This window comes from Melospiza georgiana, chromosome 11 (assembly GCF_028018845.1).
Source record: "Melospiza georgiana isolate bMelGeo1 chromosome 11, bMelGeo1.pri, whole genome shotgun sequence".
Classification (NCBI taxonomy): Eukaryota; Metazoa; Chordata; class Aves; order Passeriformes; family Passerellidae; genus Melospiza; species Melospiza georgiana.
Window position 1 is genome coordinate 20,843,329 of NC_080440.1, and position 26,064 is coordinate 20,869,392.

Genomic DNA, 26,064 nt, shown 5'->3' on the forward strand with positions numbered 1-26,064 from the left:
GGATAAGAGCATAAAAGGGTAAGAGAGCAAAAGCGTAAGAGAGTGAGGTTCCCGTTCCAATACAATAAATCTTCTTCTGTGTTGAATATTCTGATTCTCACTAACCAATCCAGTACAATATACAAATTATATAGCATTTACATACAGCCTATTAGAATCTTTTCATTACCATACTGTGTTACATTTTAAACCCTAAAAACTCCTCTTTGGGCCCCTTCTGTTAAGCTGTAGGGTCTGCTCTGACCCTTGGACCTGTCTGCAGGCAGAGGGTGTTGTTCCATCAAAAGGGGATCACCTTCAGCTGGCCACACCATTGTTTTTCAGTTGTTCAATACCTAAAGTATCTCAAAGCTTGCTTTCATTTCAGTCTCGCTTATAGTTTCTATATTCTCAAAATCTTTTGCCAGACAATCATATTTATAAGGCTTTCCTGTTTTATCTTCCCCAACACTTTAGGAAATCAGCCTTTTTATATCTTAGTTCTAGATGGAGTTTTAAAACAAAAAAATCCCCAAACCTGGGTTATCTCCATCAATGTCTTGGTGTGTGGGCAGTGAGCTTCTGGACCAAAATCACAGTTTAAATCACGTTCACACCACTTCTTCTGCATGGCTGAGGCAGCACAAGGATGCACAGGAGGAGCTGGCTGGCAGAAGCCAGCACAAACATCCAGGCAGGCAGACAGGCAGCACTGGGAGGGCAGGAAAGCGGAGAGGGGCAGGATTTTCCCCTCCCTGCTAACAGCAGCTTACCCTGCAGGGGTGGATGATGGGGAGGACATCCCGCGGGAGATGCTCATCGGGATCTACGAGCGCATCCGCAAGCGCGAGCTGAAGACCAACGAGGACCACGTGTCCCAGGTGCAGAAGGTGGAGAAGCTCATCGTGGGCAAGAAACCGGTGAGTGCCCTCTGCTGTGCCACGGGGAGGGCAGGGCAGGGCACCAGAGCTGGGCTGCTCCCCACAAATGGCAAAGGGCAGGAACTGTCACAATCATTCCCTGTAAGGCTGACTTAAATTCTGGAGTGTCCATGCGCATGAATTTTGGTTTTGCAGTCGTGGGTGACATGATGATGTTAGGAGTCTTAAAACCCTTTATTGTTATTGTGAAGCTTTACAATTCTGAAATATCTGCATTTTAGGCAGTTCTCTTGTTTATTTCTAAAGAATCAAAGTGCTTTGGTAATGTGCTGTTGTAGAGAACTGTATTTCAAAATGCGCACTGTCAGTTACAGCTCCATCATTTACAAGAGTAACAGAGAAGTTCTGTTCACATCAGCATCTTTGTCACCTGCTCAGCTTCCTCCATGACCTGGCATTTGTAAGGGGACATGGATGGGGTCATTTTATCTCAGGACATATCTGAAATCAGGTCCCAGGGATTCTGGTGCTGGGTTTGAGCATCCAGAGATAGGATTGTTTTGGGAAAAGTCCTGAAATATTTTGCTATATAAATGAATCTTGCTCTATAAAAGCATCTCTTGGAAAAGGAGAGAGAAAAAAAAGGCCACAGCATTTTGCCTCCTGGATTTCAAGATTCTCCCTATTACAGTTAAAGGGCTTTGAACTGTAATCTCTTCTCAGACAGGCCTTAGTCAGGGGAAGGGAATGAGGGACCCCACCAAAAATCTAATTTTGGTCTGTTTCCAGTAAAGAATGTGCTGAGGAGATCTCTTTGAAGAAGCAGAGGAAAGAAAGCAAAATTTTTATAAAAGATTGTATCTGTTTTTGAGAGGAAGGGGAAATAAATATTCTGAAGGCAGTATTCATGCACTTAATATGAAACTTTGTTTCTGTAATTGGGGATTTAAGTTTATATATAGGCTTCTGTGGGAGATGTTTTCTTTCCATGTTTCTTTTTTTATTCAGACATGTGGCAATTCAAATCCTAAAACTAATCCTGACCTTGTAAATTAAATGGGATTAAGAAAACAATGCCCTTGGTGAAGTCCTAGCTTGAAGGATTCTTCTGGTGGGAGACTTTTTAACTGTGTGCAAGGAATTTAGGGGTACAGGCAAGAGTCTTTATTGATAGCTCTATTTGTTTTTACTTTATAGGCATTTAGTCATAGTCAGAGCGTGCCGTATTTACTTGCTATGATACAGTTCTGTGTTTCTCTGAAGTTTAATCAACTTGTATGTGTCTTTCTACTGTAGATTGGATCTCTGCACCATGGACTTGGTTGTGTAGGTATTTCTCTCCTACTCCTTCAAAATTTAAAGTCATTGTAACTGGCAGCATTTTCCTAAACTGGAAACAAGGCATTTTGTTACATTTTAAAAATAAAATTTTAAGTTACTGATGTTCTTTCAGGCAAAATTTTTGTTGTGTTATAGTAAAAACACTCCAAAGTATAAAGATTTTCTAAAAAAAATTATTTCCCAGAGGCTGCTTAATTTATTGCCAAGGGTCTTCTTTTATTACACTTTTTATTTATTTGAAATATTATCATCACTGAAGAAATTAGCCAGTAAGGAATAAACAAATAATTAAAATCACCGTTTGCACCTCACCTTCCCATCTGAGCTGTGTGTTTATTCTTTCTGGTCCATTTGAGAATTGAATGATACTCTGGAAAAATACTGCCAGTTAAAGTTCACTTCTGAATGGTAGATGAACATTGAAAATATTGATTCCAGATTTAAGTTATAGGCATGGTCAGTAATAAAGATAAACTGTTCTTATAGTGCACCAGTTTATGGATTTTTTTAGGTGTTGTTAACAAGATCTCATCATTGCATTTGAAAGAAATTAAGTGTCACTTGTCAGCTTCAGAGACACCTTCAGCAGACATTTCCAATAAGAAAATGGAAACTCAGTCTTGATTTTCTTGCTGGCTTGAGAAAATAAGACAGATAGAAAATGCATTTGCTTTGTCCTGATGTCACCATTTTCTTGGTATTAGGGAATGAGCAAATTGAATTAATTTGTTGGCTGACAAAAAGTAACTCACAGCATCTCACAAAAGCTAAACTTGCTTTGCATCCTATCTTCTAATGATAATAAAAATGCTTGTGGAAGGAACTTTGATGAAGTTTGAATGTCCTGCAAGTTTGTGGCATAAATTCTTTATGTTCCTATTGTTGGTCCTTTGATGAAAAGGTCTAATGGGCTTAGAGGTAAAAATATTTGAAGTGTTAAGGAAAAAAGTTTCTGTGTATAAAAATGCTCTTTCTTGGCTAGAAGTTGTTATATGAACCATGAATTTTTGTATTATTGCAGGTGCTCTCTCTCCCCCACCGGAGGCTTGTTTGCTACTGTAGGCTGTTTGAAGTTCCAGATCCAAATAAACCTCAGAAGCTTGGATTGCACCAACGAGAAATATTTTTATTTAATGATCTTCTCGTGGTATGTATTTGCAGGCAGAGAGAATGAGGTATTCAGAAATCCTATCTCCATGAAATCACTGGCAATTAAGTACATGAGCATTGCTAAAAATAAATGTCTGTTATCCTCTATTCCAACAATCCTGGGATGATTAAGAGATTTGTATCTTAATTTTAAAAATTCTGTATAATTTGCTTTTAAACTGAAGTCTTTCATTAATGGCTACACTCTGCAAGAAGATATTTGATGCAGTAGCTTTTACTACAGAGAAAAAAACCTCACCTCCAGTTCACCCATTGTCCTAAAGGATAAACAGAGACATTATTTATTCCATGAATAATGAGTTCAAGGTACTTGTGGAAAACCAAAATTACATCCTCCTTTGTGTTCCCCAGATGTTCTGTGAACCAGACCTGTTTGTGCATTGAAACAGGAATAGGCTCTGTTGAAATAGATTTTACAGTTGACTTTACTTTTTAGTGTGCATTTACCTTCACAGACTTTAACTTGACCCAGTCTTTTGAAAAGCAGACACACAGAACTCAGGACAGCTTGGAATTATTTGGTTGAGTTACTCTTAAAAATGGGAAAATTTGTTGCACTCCATTTGGAATGCACTTGGCTGTTACCTGAAAACTGAGAACTACAGCAAATATTTCATATTTTGTCAGGGAAAAGGCACATCTCATCTACACAGTTTTGCTGTGTGTTGGTTTTTTTTTGTTTTTTTTTTTGTTTTTTTTTTTGTTTTTTTTTTTTTTGCCTACCTGCAGACTTTAAAACCAGGAATTAAATAAAAAACATTAATCCTTTTGCTTCTGAGTATAACCTAGGAGTTGTCAATGGGAGCTTGAGTGGAAACTGATGGAACATTGTTTTCTGCTATTTTTCATTACTTACTCAGATATCAGTAGTTCCATCAAACTGGGGAATAATATGGACCAAATTTGTGAGTGTGGTAGCACCTAAATTTGGGGGGCTTAAGGATAACTTAAATGTATTTTCATTTCTTGCTAGCACAGAAAGGATGCATCCAAAGTATTCCAAAGGTTTTGGAATTTGAAAAAGTAGAGTTCTGGAGGAGAGAGAACACAAAGGCTTTGTGTCTGGATAAAATATCAAGCCTTCTGCTTTAGAGAGATGATGCTGAAGAGCTTTGGTTTTTTCAGTAGCAGGAGTTTAAATACATCAGTTGCATTTAAAAAAAAGGGGGAAAATGACAACTGCATTTTTTCTGACAGATTTATAACTTCCTGTTAAATAAAATGTTTTCTCTTATGCTAATTCTTCAGAGCAATAATTTTCCACAGGCACATTTGGTAGAATGAGTATTTCACTTTGTTTATCTGATCCCTTTCAGGTGACCAAGATTTTTCAGAAGAAGAAGAACTCTGTTACGTACAGTTTTCGACAGTCCTTTTCCCTCTATGGAATGCAAGTTCTTCTCTTTGAGAACCAGTGTAAGTATTTCCTCTCTTTTTAGAAGACCACTTTGTTCATAAATAAAACAAAAATGGTGTAAGTGAAAGGGATGGACAGGACTTGATCTGAGTTTAGGAATAAAATTGCTCTGAGTTTGACTTTGTTCTGACATTTAAAACAAGATGTTGTCAGTATATAAACCAGAGTTTTTTGGTTGTAGTCAGGAGCCAAATCTCCCTAAATGTGTTTGTGATTACTTGTAAAGAATAAAAGGATTGCCAAGAAAAAAAAAAACCCATCTGTTGCTGAGTCAGTGGTACTATTAGCTGGAACTGAGTGATAATAAATAATGACTCTTTAAATGGTATCTGTAATTCAAAACACTATTTAATTTATTTTCCTGATTTATGGCTTAACTTTGCCTAGATAATATATGCTACTTCAAATTTAAATATAAAACATAAGCTTTCATTTTCTGAAACCTTTTGTTTATGTCTCTTACAATCTGCATCAGTCCAATATTTTTTTAAGTTTAGTGCTTCTTAGCAGACAAAAACATAAATAATTTTCTAAAATCCTGTTTCTAAGCCCAAATACAGTGTCAGTAGTGACAGCATAGCAGAGTTGTTGGTATGGTACGTAGGGACACAGCCTGACTGAATTCATGGTTTGTGACCATCCTTCACCCCTGATAAATTGGGTACAGCCCAGTGTGAGCTGTTCCTGTCCTGTTCTGTCATGGAAGGTTCTTAGTTTTAATTTGTCCTTGAGAATGTGCTTCCTAAAAATCCATTGCTGTTACTGCAAGCCTCTGGAGAGTGCAAAGGGAAGGTTTTGAAGAGCTCACAGCAGCTCACTGTAGCTCACAGATCCTTTCTGTGCTTACACATGCATTCTCTCTCTCTTGTGAGCACATTATATGATATAAAATTCAGTTTTGGAGGGGAAGGCCAAATACATCTATCCTGGATGCTACTAAAAATAGAAGGATTTATAATTCTCTGATGCCATGTTAAATAAAATACATTTTAAAAATAAAGCATGATAAGTAGAAACACTAATCAAATAAATTTTAAAATATCTATAGTGAAACAAGAAGTAAAGGATTGGATTCCTGCCAGGGAACTGGAGGCATTTTAACTGAGGCACTTCAGGAGGGCTTCTGAATTCACTGCAGTGAATCAGTGAACAGACTGCACTCTAATATTGGTGCCTCTCAGGTGGGATGCACAATTTTCCAGTTGAGAAAGAGAAGTATTTGTCCCCTTTGATTTGTAAAATTCAATATTCTTGGTTTCCCCTGTCCCCAGCAAGCTTTGGGCTGTTTTGTCCAGAGCCATCAGTAACTCTGTGTGGAGCAGCTGTTCCCTGGTTTCAAGGGAATAAAAGTCAGTGTTGCTAAAACAGAAGCAACAAAAATACTGGTTTGGCTGCTGGTGAGGTTGAACAAATGACTGGCACTGGTGATAGAAAAATTGACTTTTAATGATAGAAGTCAATTATGTTGAGGGATGGATGAGCTGCAAAAGGGAAAACAATGCCACATATCTCTGGTAAATAAATAGGCCATATGGGAAGTATATTTTCCATTTTCAGTCAAAATCAGTAACAAAATATAGAGGGGGAGGAGATCACTGAGGAGAGAGTGTGACTGCAACCAAGAAATACTGATGTGAGGGTTTCCTGATACTTGATGAACACAGTGCAGAGAAGTCCCTCTGGTAATAAAATCCATGTGTTTGTTACATGGAAATTCCTTCTTGGCTCGTTGTGTGGGGGCAGCCCTGGTGACTTTGGGCTTGCCAGCTTTCCTTGTTGGTTTTGTAAATATTTTTATTCTTTCCCCTGGAGTGGTGCAGAGCTGCTTGCTGCATTCCTGTGCCAATGTTCCCAACATCCCACCTGAGCCTGCCCAGCACTGGGACCTTTTGGCTGTTCTTCTGTGTGAGGTGTTGACAGCAAACCCCAGCAAAACTCCCAAATACTTCCTCCCTTCTTCTCCTCAGGACCTCAGGGCAGTTGCTCTGTTTTCCCTGAGGATTGTAAATGACTTGCTTCACTTTTAGTTGCAGCTTTGATCTGGAAGTTAAGGTACCCTAAAAAAGCCAAAGTGAATGTACCCTAAAAAAGCCAAAGTGAAGGTCCCCTAAAAAATCCAGAGTTAATGCATCCTAAAAAAGCCAAGCACGTGCACTGGTTTCTCAATAGTTGAAGTCTTGTTGGAACCTCAGGGCTTTGAGGGAGGGGAGTGCCTCACTTCATCTGCTGGCTCTTGAGAGAGGTTTTAGTACGTGGGAGCCCTTGAGCTTGGGCTCAAATACTGAAGTAAATATTTGAGAGCTTTAGCAAACCCAGAGGGCAAGGCAGCTGAGTAAAAGAAAACTTTGTGTTAAAATGCACAGGTTGAGGTTTGCTGACACCCCATTGCTCCAGGTGTGTGCTTCAAGCAAAGACTGATTTGTTTTCTACAGCAGAACATATTTTCATTCTGAGTATCTTGCTGTAAATGAACCTTCTGTCTCAACCAGGAGATATTTTTGACCAGCTGTTAAAATTTCAGAAGTACACCTAGAAAAGAGGCAAAGACAGTTTTCTGAAATATCTGCCTTTCATTATTAGAAGTCCATAATATGGGTCAAAAGAGGGGTGGAAAAAACAAATCAGTCCTTTTATTTCTTCAGTGTATGATTTCACAGGTACTTTTTATTTTATTTAAAAGAAAAAAAAGGAAAGTAGGATGTACAGGGAGCACAATCCAATAGGAGATACTAAATGTGTACCTGTTTGTGTGTTTCTCCTCCTGCAAAGGGTGAGTTAAAAGACAATTTGTAGCATTTGAAATGTCTTCAAGTAGCCTTTACACTCAGCAAAACTTTGGTCACAAGTGGGTAAGGTAGGTCATGGGAAAGAAAAATTATCCCCTTTTTGCTTTTTTTCCTACTGTTTTTGATATATATTGCATATTGCTGCTACCTTAAGGGTAGCAGCTACATAAAGATATCTCTCAATATTTGTTCAGTATTTGACAGTTAAGCTGTTCCAATGCACCTTAGGGATTTTTATTCTAATTTTGTGCTGTCAGACTTCTATTTCTCTGACTTTGTATCCTCTGTGGTAATATTACTAAAAGCTTTCAGTTTTGGTGGGTATTTTTGTTAAAAGAAAAGTAATTGTAGTAATCAGAGCTTAGTTTTCTTTGCCTTTTTCTTTCAGATTATCCCAATGGCATTCGGCTCACATCAGCTGTTCCAGGAGCAGATATCAAAGTACTCATAAATTTCAATGCACCAAATCCTCAGGACAGGAAGAAGTTTACAGATGATTTGAGGGAATCAATTGCAGAAGTTCAAGAAATGGAAAAGCACAGAATAGAGTGTAAGTACAAAGGTACATATAATGGAGTATTTTCCAGCTAATCAAAATAATAAAAATTAATACTGCCCTTGGAAAATTTAAATTTTAAATTAAAAATTACCATTAATAAAAAGTATAATTGTATAACACATTGGAACTCCTTAAAAGTTCAAAATTATGTGGGTTTTTCTGTGACTTTGTCTCAAGAAGGAGGAAAAGCCAATAATGGCTTAAGCCCCAGCTGAGTTCATTGACTCATATTTACTGCAGTGTAGCTGCAGTGGAATTTATCTTGGACAAGCTGCAAATAACAATGGACAGAGGAAAGCTGGATCTGTGATTTGTAGCATAAATTACAGCAAGAATTTTAGGAAAAATTTGGACGGACAAAAGATGGATCTGTGATTTGTACTATAAATTCCAGTAAGACTTTTAGGGATAATGTGGACAGAGAGAGAGATCTGTGATTTATATCACAAATTACAGCAGGAGTTTTAGGTGCAATTTGCCTCACACTGAAATACCCAATGATGGCCCTTCCAATAAGCTTCATTGAATTTTTCTTCATTTCCGTGTTGCAATTCCTGAAGTTCATAAGGAAGTTGTGCTCCAAACTGATAGATTTTGCTTGTAGTCCCGAGAGTGTCTGAAGATTAAATTTTATCCCATTTTCCCAAAAGAGGCCCTGCTCCACATCCAGCTGTGGGCAGAGGGGTGAAGCTGCCTTTGGGCACAGGGTGATTTATTAAAAATATGGATATTGATCTAGTACCAATATCCAACTGTGACAGACAAAACTCTCTAACAGTTTAAAGTTAGAAAGTGAATGTTTATTGTGGGATAGCTCCCAAATGCACACTGCAATTTACAGGTGATTACAGAGTCCTTTTATCTATACAAGCATTGAATACCCAAAATACAAATGCATATTCGTAACTTTGGTACATCCCATTCCCACTTCCCATGGTAATTAGTTCAAAAGCTATTAAGCATTCATAGTCTGTTCCTTGAAATGGGTCGGTGGTCCCTTTCATGGGGAGGGGTCCCAATATGAGGAAGTAAATGAAGTCTTCCTCGTTCTGACCTTTCTACCTTTTCAGTGCAAATATGACAAATGAACCCTTGGTAGAGCTCCTATTCCTGTCTTCAATTGGTTTCAGAACAGAGGAGGCCACAATTGTTTTATGTTCCTGAAAGCTATTTATCAGTTTCTATATTCTTCATTACAAACCCAGCTAACCAAACATTGTGCTGACAAGTAATCAAATATTAGTTAACTACTAACTCTTAACTTCATCAAGGCCTACCCCTTTATTTTAATTGACTCCAGTAAAGCTTATCTAACTAAAATCTTAGCTCCTCTAAAGTCTCTAAATTCTTTAGAGTTTAAGTCTCAAGGGCTGTTCTGGGTTGTTTCATGAAATAAATAGGGCAGGAGACCTTTCTCCTTTTAAATGCCTTTATTAAAAATCAGCTCAGGTGGGGAGAACTGACAGATCTTGCTCACACTGCAGCTGCTCCCAGGAGTGGCACAGAGGTGGAGAAAGAGTGCAGCTGTCTCTGCAGATTGGGCTGGGGATTCCACCCTCACAAGAGCATCAGGAGACCCCCTGTTTTCTGCTTTAACATTTGAGCTCCTCTGTCTAACCAACATCCTTTAGGTTACTGAATTCTGTTCCTCACGTGTAGACATTGCTTTGATTCATCCATTTTGTGTTGGCTCATTGTTTTTAGGGGTTTTTGGCTAGGTTTGGTGAGGGGTCCCTCCTGTTGCATGCTGGTTCTCAGGTCATTTGCATGCCAACTCCGAGGTCTCCTCCTCTCCACCCTCGGAGGTTAACAAGAGAGTGGGCAGGTCCACCACCAGGAACAGGCAAGGATAGGCCAGTACTGCCAGGTACAAGAGGGATGGAGAGACCTCAAGGCTCTTTGAGCAAAAGGTGCTGCTATTATTGTGGAGAGACCAGACACGTTAGGAGGGTTTGTAAAAAGCTCAGTATCGATGAGGCAACAGCCAGGGAACAGGAAGCCTTAGAGAAGGTTCTTAGAGGTGACAATTAGGAGTGTCAAGGGCTTTACGCTTTAGGGCACCTGATACAACATCTAGAGGAGCCCTTGGTAAACTTTGAGGTGGGACCCCTAAATGAAGAATTTGAATTTTTGGTGGATACAGGAGCAGATAAGTCCTGTCTCAACAAAGTACCAGGAGGTGTGGTAAAAGGTATGCCCAAGAGCATCTGGGGTTAGACAAAACAGCTAGGTGGGAGGATATCCAATAGCACCGGACTGGCCAGTAACACTAAACTTGTAATAAGTGATGTGAAAATAAAAGGTACCTTTTGTTGTCTTGTTGTGTGTGTGAGAGTGAGTCACACACAAAGTCAGCCCCAGCTTCCCGGGTGCGTGATAACTGGGGGAGCAGTGGAAAGAGGAGTGTGTGACCCACAAACGGGCAGGTGGGGGCTTTGGCCGTAGGGTGCCATCCTCCAGGAAGCAGCAGGGTGTCACTCGACAAAAGGGGAATTCTTAACCATCAAGGTAGTTAACAAAAATGACAGGTGATTACAACAACAAACAGCTAGAACGCCACCCTGGCAGCAACTGGCCCTACCTGTGAACTCTGCAACCTTTTAAAAAAATGTGCAGCTTATCTACTCATAGCATCTCACGCCCACAACCAGCAATGTAAAACCCCCGTGTGTGTTGTGTGTTGCAGCGGAGCTGGAGAAGCAGAAGGGCGTGGTGCGTCCCAGCATGTCGCAGTGCTCCAGCCTGAAGAAGGAGTCGGGGAACGGGAGCCTGCCGCGGCCGTGCCTGGATGACAGCTACGCGGGCGGCGAGGGGCTGAAGCGGAGCGCGCTCAGCTCCTCCCTGCGGGACCTGTCCGAAGCAGGTAAGCGCTGCCCCTGCCCCTCCCGCCTCTCTGCATGCACAGCTGCCTCCGCAGAGCAGAGCCCAGCTCGCTCTGGGCCTCCACACGTAGCCCTGGTGGGATCTCACACTTCCAGATAGCTCCTTACTGCCCCCCGGCTCCTGGGTAATTTCTGTTTGTTTTTGTTTTTTTTTTTTTTTTACCTTTGTTCTGTTAAGCGGCCACTGTTTGAAAGCATTTAAGCCGTTCTAGGTTGCTATAGGAACTTTTAAAGGACAGTGAAGACAGAGGAAAAATTGTAAGTTTTTAATAAAACAGAAGTGACTGACTCGTGCTAGGAGTAATTCACTTAGTTTTCCTTTCTTTTTTTTTAATCTCCTTTGCTTTTTGCCCCTCATAGAGTAGGCCTAGAAAGGGAAGGAAGGCTCCTGGTCTCTGTGTAACGAGCGCTTTCTGTGTATTCTGTGCTCAAGTGTACCTGTGTCACCACCTGGATGAATGAAATTGAGTGAAGCCCTACTAAATTTTCTCTAGAGCTGTGTAGCACCAGTGTGCCCCGATGCTCCTTTCTTGTTCTGTAACTCAGACACAGTTCCTAATTCTTGCAAAAAGAGGTTGTTGTGAAGTACTCTTGGCAATAGAACCAAGGAAGTCCTAGTGGACAAGGATGCTGATAACCCACAAAGCCACTGGTGTGTTTGAAATTTTATTAACTGATTAAAGACTGGAAAGCAGTGGTGATGTGATTTTTTTTTTTAGCCAGAGCAAGCCAGGGGAAGTTGGACATGTTTTTATTTGATGGTTTGCCTCACACCTGGCATAGCCATGTAATCTTTCAGTGTTAAAGAGTCCTGTCACTGACAAGAACTCTGATCTGAACACTATGTCCACTATTCAGAAAGTGAATCTCTATCTCTACTTCCAGAGGTAGTAGCAACTCTGTTTTTTTTAATTATTTGTTTTTTAGTTCATAGGCTGTGTTGCATACTCTGCTTTGTTCTTTCAGTTGCAGTGATGATGTACAGTGTAGTCATAATTTCAGTATTCTGTATGTCTTTGGTAGTAGACACTACTTACCTATTTCCTTTTTTTTTTAAACTAAAGAAGAGATTTTAGGTATGCTGCAATAAATAAAATTGTTGTAAATTGAAATGATAGCCTGTGTTTTGTGGGTATATGTATGTGCATACAAATATGTAGAGAGTGAGCTCTTTCAATTCTTTTCTTCTCTGTTTAGGCTTTCATACTCACATCTCCATGTGCTTCATTAGAAAGACTTGGGCCCTTGATCCAAAATCAGGCTGAAGTTGAATATTGGTGCTTGCTTGGCTCCAGTGGATTTTAGATCAAGCCCTAGTCTTCACCACTCTTATCTCTCAGATTTGAGGATTCTTCATCATCCTTTTATGTTGTTTTGGTTTTATTTCATTAGAATGAGAACTACCATATTGTTAATATGTGAGTTCAGTGGGTATCTGTACCCCTAAATGTGATTTCTGATTAATTTTTTCATTCCATCAGAATTACTCATCCCTCTCTTTCAAACACTGCCATGTATTTGAATTCATATTATGGGTTTAATTCAACAAACCAGCATCTGTAATCACAAACACATTTCACAGGGCATGCCTACCACTGGCATGCTTATTACTGAAAATAACCTTTTTCCATGACAAAATGTAGAAATCACTCACAGACTGCAGGGTTTATCAATGAGTTTGTTAAACCCAACTAAACTTAATTTTAACTTGAAATAGCTGAAAATTATGGAGAGCTTCTGTTTGGTCTTGTGCAGTGCAACTGACTTGAGAAACAACCAGCCTGTTATTTGCTTTGTTATTTGGTGGAGTGACTTCAGGGAGATGATCCATAACTCCCCTGCCTTCTCTCAGGGAATAGCTTGCATGTGAGGCTAATTTTATTTTTAATGTGGGAGAGGTGATCCATAGAAAAGCAAAGAAATCTCTTTCAGTTAGGAAGATACTGCACCCAGTGATTATCCCATATTAAATTGCTTCTCTAAAACAGGCCTGAGTTAGGTTGCCTCAAATCCTTTTGTGGATGAAGCACAGGATGAACAATGAGGAGGAGCAGGAGTGTGTGGGCCTGTAGGAAAGTGGATTTTTAGAGAGACCCTTTCTACATTGAATCAGAAATAAATCTAACAAACATGAGAAAATGGCCTGGTTGCATATTTATGCAGGAAGGCAGGTAAATGTCCAGTGAACACTGCAAACTCAAAATTTTAACTGTTTATTCAGTGAAGGGAAATGTGACTGGACAGCATTTGGCTGCACAGGTACTTGACAGAGCTATTTAGGAAAGCAATCTATTGCTGTCCCCCAGACATGCCAGTAAATGGAGGCTCTGGAAAGTGATTAAATTTCTCTGAGTGTCAGTTCAGAAGCTTCTGAGATCTAACAAATGCTGATACCCTGACTGATTCTGCTCCTAAGCTGGGAATGCACAGAAAGCAGGATTCGTCCATCAGGAATCCTTTCCTGAGAATGGTTCCATGCCTTGCCAGTTCTTTCCATGGAATATAAAATACAATGTGGCATCCAAGTGTTTCAAGATGCAAATATGTTAAAAATATTTAGGGCTTTATTTTTCTCTAAAGAGAAATGTATCATTTTTATTGAACATTCTTGAGCTATAGTCAAGGAAAAACTGAATTTATTTGTTCCAGACTTTGAAATTCTTAATTTATATAAAAATATTAGAAGCCAGACAAAAAAATTTAATTCATCTAAAGCTGAGTTTTATGAGTTTACAGAAAGATGGGAAAAGTGTGATGTTCCCCCATGGCCCCTGTTCCACAGGAAGAATGATTTGGTCGCTAAAGCAGAGCAGGAAGGGTTGGACTGGTTGTGTTTCCCATTCTGTTTCTCCCAGAAACAGTCCCCTTGGACTGATTTTAGGTTCTTTAATTTGAATTCCAGCCACTTTGAGTTGCTAGGGGACCCAGTGCTTTTACGTTGAGTTTACAGTGCAATTCAAACTTTATTCCCACATCCCTAACCTGTAAGGTGGGAATAATATTTACACCCTGAGCTGGTTTAAAAAGTGCAATTTTGTTGTTTGCCCCAGTGCTCCACAGCTGGCACAGCCAGGTAGTGCTGCCCAGGTGAGGAGGGCACAGTGGTTCCTATTTCTGGGAGCTGGGCTTGTCTGAAACAGCCACAGACCAAAAAAGATTACTGCAAAACCAAACCAAACAAAAAGTATTTCCAGGATTAAATAATTCTGTTTCAGTGTGAGATCTTAAGATTCTACCTGTTCCACACAGAAACAAGATGAAAATGTGACAAAGAGTACTTTCCCCCTCAAAAGTGGTCTCTCTAATGACTGGAGTGAGCAGTTTAATTTAAAACTTTTTTCCAGGCTTTTTCCCCCAAGTCACTCAAAGCCAAATCATAATATCAAATCATTGATAGTGTTTAGCTATCAATTATCTCACTGGCCCAGAAGAGTTTCAAGAGCTATAGAGCTGCAGTGAGAAATATCTCCATGTACTGAGCTGATCTGCAGCCTGAGCTGTGAGATCACCACACATCCTGTGATGTGTCCAGCACACATCCATCCTGCAAGCTGCAATGGCTTTTATTAATAAAGCTCAATGTTCTTTTGGCATGGTTAAGTTTGTAAAAATCTTGTAATCACTTCATATTTCTACTATAAATTTGAAATATTCTTGGCCCTGTATAATGCATGTTCATGTGTGGGACATATGTTCGTATGTGGACTTGTGTAAGTTAAAGATACTTCTTACAAGAACTATTGATATCTAATAGATAAGGTTAAATTAATTGAAATTTAATTTTATAAATTAAAGTCCACTCTAACAGCTTTAAAAAATTAAAGTAAACATAATATATTAAGCAAAACTAATCTTCAGATTTGATAAATACCACCTTGCTTTGTACCACAGCTACTAATTTTCCTGCCAGTACATGCTTAGATGCAATTCTAGTTGAGAATTTCCCTGAGATGCATGTGAAGGCCAGATCTCCAGGGAGGCATTTCTGGGATGGGATACCATCCCAGAGACCAGGGAACTGTCTGGAATAAACACACATTGGCAGGGGGAATGCTCCAGGGGATTTACTGAGTAAACCCATCACACTGCATGTCAGCACAGAATTGGGTTCAGTTTGTTTTTAGGAAAACGAACCAAGCCTCTGTACAGCAATAGTGCCTATCTGAGGGAAATTACAGGCATTTTAAGGAGGATTTTTCTGTTTGTTCTTGGCTTTGCAAGTACTACTTTGCCCTGGAGTTACTCTGAGCAAAATTCCATCTGTCGCTCTCTGTCCGTATTTACTGTGTCCATGGTTATCTGATCAGACTGTGACTCCTGCCATATGCAAAAGGCATTGGATTTTTTTGTTGTGTTCTCCTTCATTTTTGGCCACGTTTAATGCCCCGTGTCAGCTCTCAGTCTTATTTGCAACCCTGACTGCTAAGTTCCGAGGTGGCTGCCGCAGTGTGTTTGCATCAGCAAGAGTGGTCGGAGTGTTAATCACTACTAATCCTGTTATCAGAGCAGAAAAATATACCTGACTAGGAGTCAAAATAAGGGATGAACAAACCCAGTTTTTCTTGGGGGGCTCATAAGATAATCCAGCTCTGCTTTGGCTGAGGCTAAAACTGCAGCAGGAGATGAAGCAGTGAGCTTTTGACAAAGAGCCCATCCAGGGGAATTGTTCCGAATCCCAAAGAATTTCACAATCAAACACACCACCTTCACCACAAACACCTTCCCCTCAATTTAATGTCACTGCAGAGGGGGTTCTACTGGGTAGCAACTCTTTTTAAGGAGTGAAAACATTCCAGTAGCCTGGAACTGTAGCTCTTAAGAGAAACTTGTTTCAGGGCAGTGTCCTGTGACCAGCCCGGTCAACGTTGTGCTTAGAAATCCAGCAGGTGATAGTCTTTGATCATCCTGATCCTTTGGGTAGTCTGAATTGCTCTATGAGCAGTTCCACTGCTCCCTAGTTCTGATCCCAGGTGCTTTTGGGGTGTCTGTGATTAGGGTACGTCATTAATTGGTTCAGTGATGCTGCAATCCTCACATTCTCCCCCAAAACTGCCTCTCAGAGTAGAAGATTCTGAAGGCAGCAATGTGCCAATGCAGGGTGGAGATTGATATTTGGCCTTGCAGGAAAACAAGGAGAGAGTGCTGAGAAAGCTTTGGTTTCTAAAGCCCTGCAGATTTTAGGGAAGCTCTGAGCACCAGGAGGGTTCCTCAAAACTCAGCTTTGTTTCTACACCCTGCCAGGAAAGCATTCTGAGACTTTGCAAAGCAAAGCTCCACAAGCTGTTTTCTAAAAATCTCTATTTCCACTGCAGCCAGATGCTATTTTCTCTGCTGTGAAGTGAGAAAGAAAATCTGAGATCCTGTGTCCTATACAGCCACTAAGGTTTTCTGGCTCTTTAGGCAAACAGTCTGGAGTTTCACCTGTGGGTTTAGGCAAAAGGTTTTGCAATTTGAGACGGTTGGAGTACAAATCCAACATGCTTAAAGATAAAGCACTGCACAGCTAAACAAACAAAATCTAGCCATAATGTCAAGACAGATTCCAGATTTACTGACCAAAATTAAGTTTAGTTTTTTTTTTTTAAACCTCATGAAAGAAGATTGTATGAAATCCACTGAGGTTCAAAGCTGAAATTGAAATTATAAATTCGATGAAGTGATAAAATCGATGAAGTGATAAAACCGATGAAGTGATAAAACTGATTAAGTGATAAAACTGATGCCCCTCACAGTGCCCCACACTGAAGTTCAGAATATTTCAACGTTAAATTTTGCATTTAAGTTAATTCCACTCCACAACTGTATCTCAATGTTTAAAGTAAAACAAACCTTCCTGGCCCATCAGATTCCAGGAAACCAAACCCTTTAAATCCTTGCTGCTCCGCATCACGAGCGCAGCACTAAACCCAGCTGCCCAAATACCTAAGAATCGTGCAAATTGCCAACAACATCACACCCCGCTCGTGTGATTCCCAGCACCAGCCCCACCTCTCCAAATTCCCAGTGCCCCCAAGCCGCAGGCAGTGCAGGGAGCTGCTGTCCCTGCTGGCCCTGACGCTGTGGGGCCGCACTCCTGGCGCCGGTCGTGTCGCAGTCTCTAATCTCTGCTGTTGCATGTCCTGGGCAGGCAAGCGTGGGCGACGCAGCAGTGCAGGATCGCTAGACAGCAATATGGAAGTAAGTAGGAAGTTCCTGATGTCTAGCTGGATGTGATGATGTGCATTTCAAACCTTTCTTTTATATACATACATATTTTTTTGCTCTTTTTTCTTCTAACATATATATATATTTATATATATAACCTGCCTGCCACGAATAAAATGCATGCCTAGGCTATTCACTCTGTATTCTTCCAGCTTACAAAGCACTGACAGCTTGTTTTAGAGCAATGCCATTTTTGGTTTGAGCTAACCTTGTTCCCTTTGTTCCTGCAAGCATGGTTAAATGGATATGATGTGTCCTTTTGCCACCATTTCAGTCTGGTCCCAGCTTAAAAGCCCACTTGCTCTTTGTTACCAAGTACACTGTTCTTGCTGTTTGATATTTAGCTACAACTATTGACTGTCATGCTCAACCATCCCCATTGCTTATTTTCAAGTTCAATTGCTATATGTATGCAGTCATGACACCATGGAATTGCACAGATAGGGCATGGGAGGATAAAAAAATTATTCAGATAGGTGAATTCAATGTGGATTTCATGAGATTTCATTCATCTTCAAACCATTTATATATACTGTTCATGTCTCTGAATTCAGCTTGCAGATTTTTTTCTTTTTTTTTTCTTTTTTTTTTTTTTCTTTTTTTTTTTTTTGTGTTTGCTTTTAGGTAGATTACAGTTTAAATCTAGCACACTTTGCCTAAGTACTGTTGTGTCCCATAACTCTTTAAAAATACAAACCCCGAATTTCAGCAACTAAATTCCAGGCTAAATAATAGAGAATGTTGGACCACAGGTCAGGATAATACAAGCACATAGAAATCTTAGTGGCAAAAATGGTGTGGTTCCATTTAACACAAAATGCAGAGGTAGGCCTGAGAAGCAGCACTGTCACATATAGTAGTGGAAAACTGCTATAAAGAAAGATTTAAATACCATTTTAAAACCTGAGCTGTAACTGTAATATTTGCTGCTGTATGTTTAACTATTTAGGTTGCATTTAATGTAGCGCTTTTCTTTTTTTTTTTTGTGGTAAAAAAGCAAGTATGGTATTTTTTGCAGTATTTAAAATGTGTTTTTGCTTTAAAAACACACTTGTAGGTCTTATATCATGTTACTCTCCCTGACATTTTTTTTTATTTGAAGTCATATCTCTTGATGTCAAAATACTGAGAGAAAACCGCTCAATGCTTAACACCCCCTAAGAAGGGCACGAGGGCCCCATTGGCCACTTAGGGAAGGTGGAGATAAAATTTCCCCTAGAACTCTCTAACATAATCCACCCATGCGAACCCTAAAGGAGGAGTTTCTGGGGTCAGTGTGAACTTTTCCTTTTTTTTTTTTTTTTTTTTTTTATTTATTTTTTAATTTAATTTCCTTTTCGAACATTTCAAGGTTTTTTTTTTTAATTTTTATTTTCTATTAATTTCTTTTTAGGGGTCCATCATTAGCAGTCCTCACATGCGCCGAAGAGCTACATCAACCCGAGAGTGTCCATCTCGCCCTCACCAGACTATGCCCAACTCCTCCTCACTCCTAGGGTCCCTGTTCGGTGGCAAGCGGGGCAAGCCGCCCTCGCAGAGCCACGCGGAGGCGGCGGCGGCGCCGCACCCGCACCACGCGCAGTTCTGCCACCAGAACCCGCCGCCCTACCACCACCACCACCACTACCACCCGCCCCCGCACCCGCACCCGCACCCGCACCAGTTCCACCAGCACGGGCACGGCCACGGGCACGGCCCCTTCCTGCCGCACGCCCCGCACCACGCCCCGCACCACGCCCCGCACCACCACGGGCCGCCCCCGCCGCCCGCCGCCGCCGGCAGCAAGCCCAAGCACAGCGGCATCAGCACCATAGTCTAGGCCACAGACCCTCCTCGAGACTCTAGCTCTAAACCCAGCTGCAAAGGCACTCACGGGAAGCCACAAAATCACACCGGCAGTTTTTACCCAGGCCGTTTAATGAGCTTAAAGGCTTGCTGTTACTAAATAAAATAATTCCGGTTAGCCCAGGCCATACTGGTTTTACTTATCTACTGGATAGATGTTCACCGCCACCCGGTTAGTTCTTATTTCCAAACTTGCCTTGAAAACGTGCTGCTTGCTGAATCTGAGGAAAGCTACCTTTTACACCAAACCCCTGGACAATTTTACACACGTAATGAAAAACTAGCCTATGGAAAAAAAACAGGGAAAAAAAGTCAGACAGAACCAAGTGTTGCATTCTTGCTCTTTTATTCTCAGTGGGCAAAAAAAATAAGTAGACCTGATATGGTTGATGAAAGTACGTAAGTAAACTTTATATAATATAAATATATACATATAAATATATATATATATACTGTATAGTTAACATTTGTGCTTGGAAAGAAATTTTTTCAGTCCACAAAACTAGCAATATAGACTTTACAAGGAATTCCACTTACTTGATAGGACAGTATAATAGATGAATAGCCTATGAAAGAGTAGACCAAAAACATTAAACGTTAGAAACCAATTTCAAACATTTCAATATTTTCATCAAAAGTCCCCTGGACTTGTTAAGATTTCTAAGCAATCATTACTAAATGTGCCAAGTAACATAGCATTTAAATGTTGTAGTCCAATACTGCTTTGTATAAATCCTTATTTTATTAACACGATGATATCATACGTAATCAGTATTAGAGCTGCTCTGCTATTTCAGGTAAGCAAACTCGTTAAGATGCAGTAATTATTCCGTAGCAATGGAGGGTGCCCACGTACCAGGGGGCACCTCCAAGCATTGGTCACACGAGTTCTTAGACACTTTAAAGGCTGTGATAACTGTGAATTTACATGATCCACATTTCTTTTGTAAGCATATGGATTGAACGAGCACACGGGAAGAGTTCTGCCAGGTGCATGTAAACACTGCAAAAACATTCATCTCAAACATGAAAATGGCAAACCTCCATCCTTCTCAGCTGCTTTGGTTCCTCTTCACCATAATTGCTCATTTTTACCCCCAGCGAAGCTGAATTCTAGTCCAGAGTGTTTCCAGTGGAAGTGCTCTAAAACTTGAAGGTTTGTTTTAGAATTTAGTATAGGGTTTTTATATATATATATATATATTAAAAAAAAAATTAAAAATCTGTAATTCCATGTAGCCATGTGCTAGCAACGAAGTGGCTTTACCATTTTTACTCATCACATTTGTTAGTTTGAAGCACCCAGCACTCAGCAGGCTGAGTTTATGCTCAAACCCTCACTTCCATAGTCCAGTTAGTTGCAAGACATGACATAAAAATAGGCTGTGCTGTTGTTGCTTATGTGTTGTAACCAAACAATTTGCAAATTTCTCTACAATTTGTATCCCGAAATCCTGTACAAAGTTATCCATGGCGCCTACTTTGTAGTTTCAGCACTTTGAGCCACTGCAAGGACTTAACACCTAAACAGTAGAGACAAAGGAATCACAACTGCAAAACTGTACCAGCCTAAAAGCAAACCTTGAAGAGGATGAGCAAATGTTCCAGTCAGAGATGGGTAAAAGTAATGACAGCTCCAGCCTGTCGGGTTTGTGTGTAACAGAAAACAAACAGGAATAAAAGTGTCCCAAACCGGGAGGACATGGGAGCAGCAGAGTGACTTGTCCTGTTGGCTTGCTCATGGCATCTCTAGCGTGGGGAGGATGGGAGAGGTTCAGTCATTTTTTCCCCTTTCATACCATGGATACCACAATACCAGCAAAACTGCAAACTGAGCACTTTGTTCACCTCCACAGAGAGCAAATACAGCAATCTAGAGTTTAGCCTTTTGTTTCCAGCAGTCCACGTTTGCTTCACACATGTGCAATATGTTTTCCCCTTCTGCTCCTTCTCCTCAAAATGATCTCCATGAAAAGAAAACAAATGATTTTTATTTTTCTGTGTCACTCATTCTATTCTAAATTCTGCAGCTTACCTTAAGAGAGCTCACCTGGGTCCCCTGAGGCTCTGTTCCTTGCAGTTTAAAAAATATATACTGTTCTTATAAGGGAAAGTAGAACTGTCTGCATGTCATCTAATGTTATTAGTGTGAGGCTACACTCTACATATTGTATAATTGCAAAATATATCAGTGTTCCTGTTGATATTAGTTGAAGTAAAGTGATAACATATTTCAATATGTAGACTTTTCTTCATACATCTGTACCAATAGTAGAGTCTAACTGTAATTTATAGGTTGTTCCAGAAAAGATGAAGAACCATTTAAGTGCAAACATCTCTGAGAAACTGCATCTTTTAACTAAAACAGAGGTAAGAAAGCTCCTCTTCACTGGGTGACAGAGTCTGTATACTTGTTTCAGATGCAGAGGCATAATGGAAGTAAAATTCTGTATATGGAATAAAGGCAGAATATGCAGTAGTAGTGGAGAGGAAAATCTGACTCACTGTGTTAACACTGAAGATGTTAAATCTCCCAGATCTGCATTTGCTTTATGTTTAAAAAGCCCTTTCATTCATTTAAATTAGAGTTACATATAAATATTCTGTGCTTGAAGAGTGAGCCACAGTTTATTGCCTGCCCACTGATTTTCCATGTGCAATCAATGTATTTGTGAACCAGAGTGTTGAGGAGATGTCACAAACGTGCATGCACAGAAACATTTCCACGTGGTCCCATGGGCATGCAGGGAGTGAAATCACAGATCCCAGAAACCAAAACTGGTCACCTGAGGGCACAGCATTTGGAAACTCTGTTCTTTCAAGCCAAGGAGGAGAAACAGTGGACTTGACTCTTTTTTTCCCCCTAGTTTTGTTCTGTTTTGTTTCTTAGACTGTGTGTTTCTATGTACTCCAGCCAAACAAATGTGTCTTGGTGTCAGCACAAGTCTCCAGACCTTTGCTGCTTGTTTAGGGTCACAGTAAAACCTCTCTGACTCCATCCTTGATCGACAGTTGCTTAGAGCAGTGTGGGTCATGCTTAGAATAGGAGAATTCCAGCACTTAACACTGGGTGGGGTTAAGAAAATGAATTAAAATTAATTCTTCAGCCTGCAGACAGCAGTAGAATGGAGAGGGTTTTTTCTTAGATGCCATTGCCAATTACTAACTGGTACAGAAATGCACAGAGTGGCCGTGGTTCTCTCTTCCCATAAACGATGTGGCAAAGCAGTAATTGCTGATTTGAACAAATGAAAGGGAAATGTAAAGAATGAAGGTGTGGCAACAACAAAAAAATCTTTTCTGGGACAACAATGAAATATATATTTGGGGTTTTTATTTTTTTAAGTTAAGAATGAAATGTAAAACAATGTAAAAAACAAAAAATCAAAGTTCATCCTAATATAATGTGCGTCTTGTATTGCTAAAAAAAAAAAAAAGAGTCTAACATACAGTGTAGAATGATTTTCCCATCATGTACTGCATGCAGCAGAAGCCTCTTGTTTCTTGATAAAATGAGCTGAAAGACAGTCAGCAGATATTTAAACACTGAATCTCTAGATGTTGACTTGCTGTTCCATATGAAGCTGTGTGTTTTCTGCAGTTAAGCATGCATTTTACTGTTCCCTTGTAAAATACCATCGCACTTCTTGCCTGCAAAATGGATTCTCGTGTATATATTTCAAAGAAAAGTGGAACCAATAACAAGATTCAATTTGGAAAAGAGAAAAGAGAAAAGGGGGTGGTGAAAATGGGACCAGTAGGGGGAATAGAGAATTCTCTAAATTGTACATAGTGTGTAAATTAGCATTACTATAAGTCTGCAGTCACTTTGAGGTTGCCTATCTCCTGCTAGGAACTTAAATCAGCTTTGAGTTGTATTAAACTGTTAGAATTAGGTCTTGAATGCAGACTGTTAAAGACTTCAAAAATCATTATGCTTACAAGAAGCTTCTGTTCTGGGGAGGCTCGAGACCCCTTTTGTAACTCTGGGGAAGAAAGGAGTGCTTTCATTTTAATATGCATTCTGTTTGTAAGTAGTAACAGACCCTATTGATGTAAAACTATAACTGTGATCATGTGGAGAAATCAAATAAATCATTTAAAACTCTTTGTTTCTCATTTCATGCAATCCAAGAGCTTCAGCTCTTCATATTTGAAATGAAGGAAATTCCTTCCAATGGTATCCTGGTCCTGCTGAGGCAGGGGGATTTGTGCTGCTCACTTCAGAGGGGCCAGCAACCGAGGATCAGGTGGAGGAGGTGGTGAGTGGAATCCTCACTCAGCTTGGATTGGTGTGGTGGTGCTGAAATAAACAGTTCTAGAGTCACTAAAGAGCAATGAATCCAACAGCCAGGTGTGCAGACAGACAGGGAGACAGTGACTCCATCCAGCACCCAGATGTGCAGACAGACAGACAGACAGTGACTCCATCCAGCACCCAGATGTGCAGACAGACAGGGAGACAGTGACTCCAGCACCCAGATGTGCAGACAGACAGGGGGACAGTGACTCCATCCAGCACCCAGAGGTGCAGACAGGCACTGCAGAGGCCCTGGTGGACACTTCCCAAACCCATCTTGGAGACCTTCTGGCCCAGGGCTGTGTGTGCAGCTGACCCCAGGCAGCCTCAGGAGCTCCTGTCCAGGGCTGGAGCTTTGTCCTTGCCAGGGCCAGGTCCTGCTGCTCTGGGGAACCCCCAGGAGCTGGCAGTGCCTCTGGAGCCCTCAGCCCAGCACTGAGTAAGTACTGAGTAAGTACTGCCCAGTCACTCCTTGTCCTCTGTTTGTTGTGTGTCTCAGTTGTGTGTCTCAGCCCTGAAGGATCCTTTGCCACACGTGGCCTTGCCAGCATCGGAACTGCAGTTCCAGTTTGACAGTCACTGTGGGATATCCCATTGTGCCCCGACCTTGGTGCACTTCCAGCCTTTCCAGGGGATTTCCAGTGTGCTCTGGACAGCCTGGCCAAGCTAATGCTCAGCTGTCAATTAAACTAAACACTGTGTTTGCTTCTGTTTCCTATGAATTTTAGGAGGTTCTTGAATTATTTTGTGGGAATAGTCAACCATGACCTCTTTCTGGAGGGCTGTAATTTCAGGATGTGCATCTTCATCAATGATTTATTTTTTGACAGGTAAGTACCCACTTACCATCATCCTCTGTGCCACCCTCTGAGCTGTGGGACCCCTCTGAAGGTGCCCAGTGCCTCTGCTATAGAAACATCCTCTAGTGCAAGTAGAAGAATTTGCAGAGCTGTTCTTCACCGATGCTTCTATTCCTGGTTTAGAAATTAGGATTTGTAGAATTTAAGTAGATTTTGAGAAGAGGTCTGCTCGTAGCAGTGCACACACAGATTGCAGGAATGAGCTGTCATGCAATAAACAACTTCTCAAGCTCTTCTAGACAGCAACTTTTTAACAACAGGTTCTTTCCCAGATATTTTTTGCATTTTTTAGTTGAAATCAAGGAATGCAAGATTAAAAGGACAGAAAAAAAAACCAAAATAAAGAACTTTAAATGTTTTATCTGTATTTTTCTTCAGATTTTTGTTGACTTAACAATCAATGAATTCTATTTAACTTTGTTTTTTCCAGTTGGCTTTAATGATTGATTTTCATTCAGAGTTTCATAAAAACAGGTATGGTATTTTAGCATCTATTTATTTTATTTTAATAGTTGTGTAGTGTTTTATTAATCTCCACCCTGTGTTACAGCTGCATTAAATACACCTTTTCCAAAGGAATCTTTCTGGATTTTTACCCTACTTAGTGATTTTTGCTGCTGTATTTTGTTGACATGAAATTCCTGGAAGGGAACATAGCACAACCAATCTAATAGAAATATCTAAACTCCACAAAAATTTCATTTTAGGTGTATTTTTTTAGTAGGCCTTCTTTCTGTTTCCTATTATTTCAAGAATTAAAGCCAAATCCTGTATTACTCAGCAGAAGTAAATCAACTGCAGGATGAGGCTGGTCATGAAAGTTAGGAAAATCTTAAATTAATATTTCTGCTGGAAGTACTTCCTCAGCTAAGCAAGACTTAAATGAACGTTGTGTGGGTGATGCTGACTTGAAGCCATCACTTTTTCCAAATCTTTAGATTTATCATTTTTGCCATGTGAATAAATGCATCTTTAGGGATAAAATAAAAAAAACCAAAACCTTTATTTAGCATTTTGCAGTAACTGACTTGTGAAATTAGCAGCATGGTCCAGGAGACACAGCAGCTGAAAGCAGCCACAGGAGAGTGCAATCCATCAGCTCTGCTGGGAAATGGCACCACTGGAGCTTTCCTTTATTTTTCATACTTGGACACAGTGCTTTAGACGGGTCTGTGTAATGAGCAAAGCAAAAATAATCTGTCTTTAACAAGATGAGCAGGAAGAATTCATTCCAAGGCACATGAAGTATTAGGAGTGCATGATGGAAATGTCTGTTCTCTGCAGTTTCTCAGCTCTGGCACAGCACAGTGCTGGTTTCTGATGAGGAGATGGGCCCTGGGTGTGTGTCCAGGGAGGTGGGAAAAGCAGGGACTGTGCAGGAGTTCTGTGACTCAGCAGTGGGATCAGAGTGATCCAGGGCTGGAAATGAATCCATTCACTCCTTGCCAGTCTGATTTTGTAGTGGTTTTAATAGGAGCAGAGCTCAGCTGAGTGTGGGCCCTGCAGGGAGGTGCCACCCCCTGAGCATCCCCCCCTCCACCAGCTCCCCCTGTGCTCCTGGCTGATTATTCCTTCACTTTGCTGGCTGGTATTTCTTTATGTCCATCTCCAACAAGAAAGAACATTTTTATTTAATGATTCGTCCTTGATATTGTCCTTGCCATCTTGCTGGTAGCCTCGAGTCTCTGCTTCTGCCTCAGCCCTTACACCAGGCTCCAAAAAATGACTCTGCTGTAATTAAAAATAACATCCAAAAAAACCCAACCAAACCCCAAAAAACCAACCAACCAAACAGACCCCTGCACTCACCAGATTTTGAGATGCTTCTGTTGTCCTTCAA

The 26,064-nt window shown here is 40.5% G+C and overlaps 1 protein-coding gene across 8 annotated transcripts in view; it reads left to right on the forward strand.

Annotated features, from left to right (window-relative positions):
• Positions 1–23,172, forward strand: part of IQSEC1 (IQ motif and Sec7 domain ArfGEF 1) — a 301,086-nt gene extending 277,914 nt beyond the window's left edge. For 4 of the 8 annotated variants that reach the window (XM_058032108.1, XM_058032111.1, XM_058032107.1 and 1 more), the window contains 8 exons: positions 760–899; positions 2,157–2,186; positions 3,223–3,348; positions 4,688–4,787; positions 7,963–8,136; positions 10,820–10,996; positions 17,143–17,192; positions 18,613–23,172. In XM_058032108.1, the coding sequence (XP_057888091.1) occupies positions 760–899; positions 2,157–2,186; positions 3,223–3,348; positions 4,688–4,787; positions 7,963–8,136; positions 10,820–10,996; positions 17,143–17,192; positions 18,613–19,038 (1,223 nt within the window). In that variant the 3' untranslated portion in view covers positions 19,039–23,172. The remainder of the gene's footprint in view (positions 1–759; positions 900–2,156; positions 2,187–3,222; positions 3,349–4,687; positions 4,788–7,962; positions 8,137–10,819; positions 10,997–17,142; positions 17,193–18,612) is intronic. The other 4 variants (XM_058032105.1, XM_058032106.1, XM_058032110.1 and 1 more) reach the window with 4 other exon arrangements.
• Positions 23,173–26,064: the final 2,892 nt, after the last annotated feature.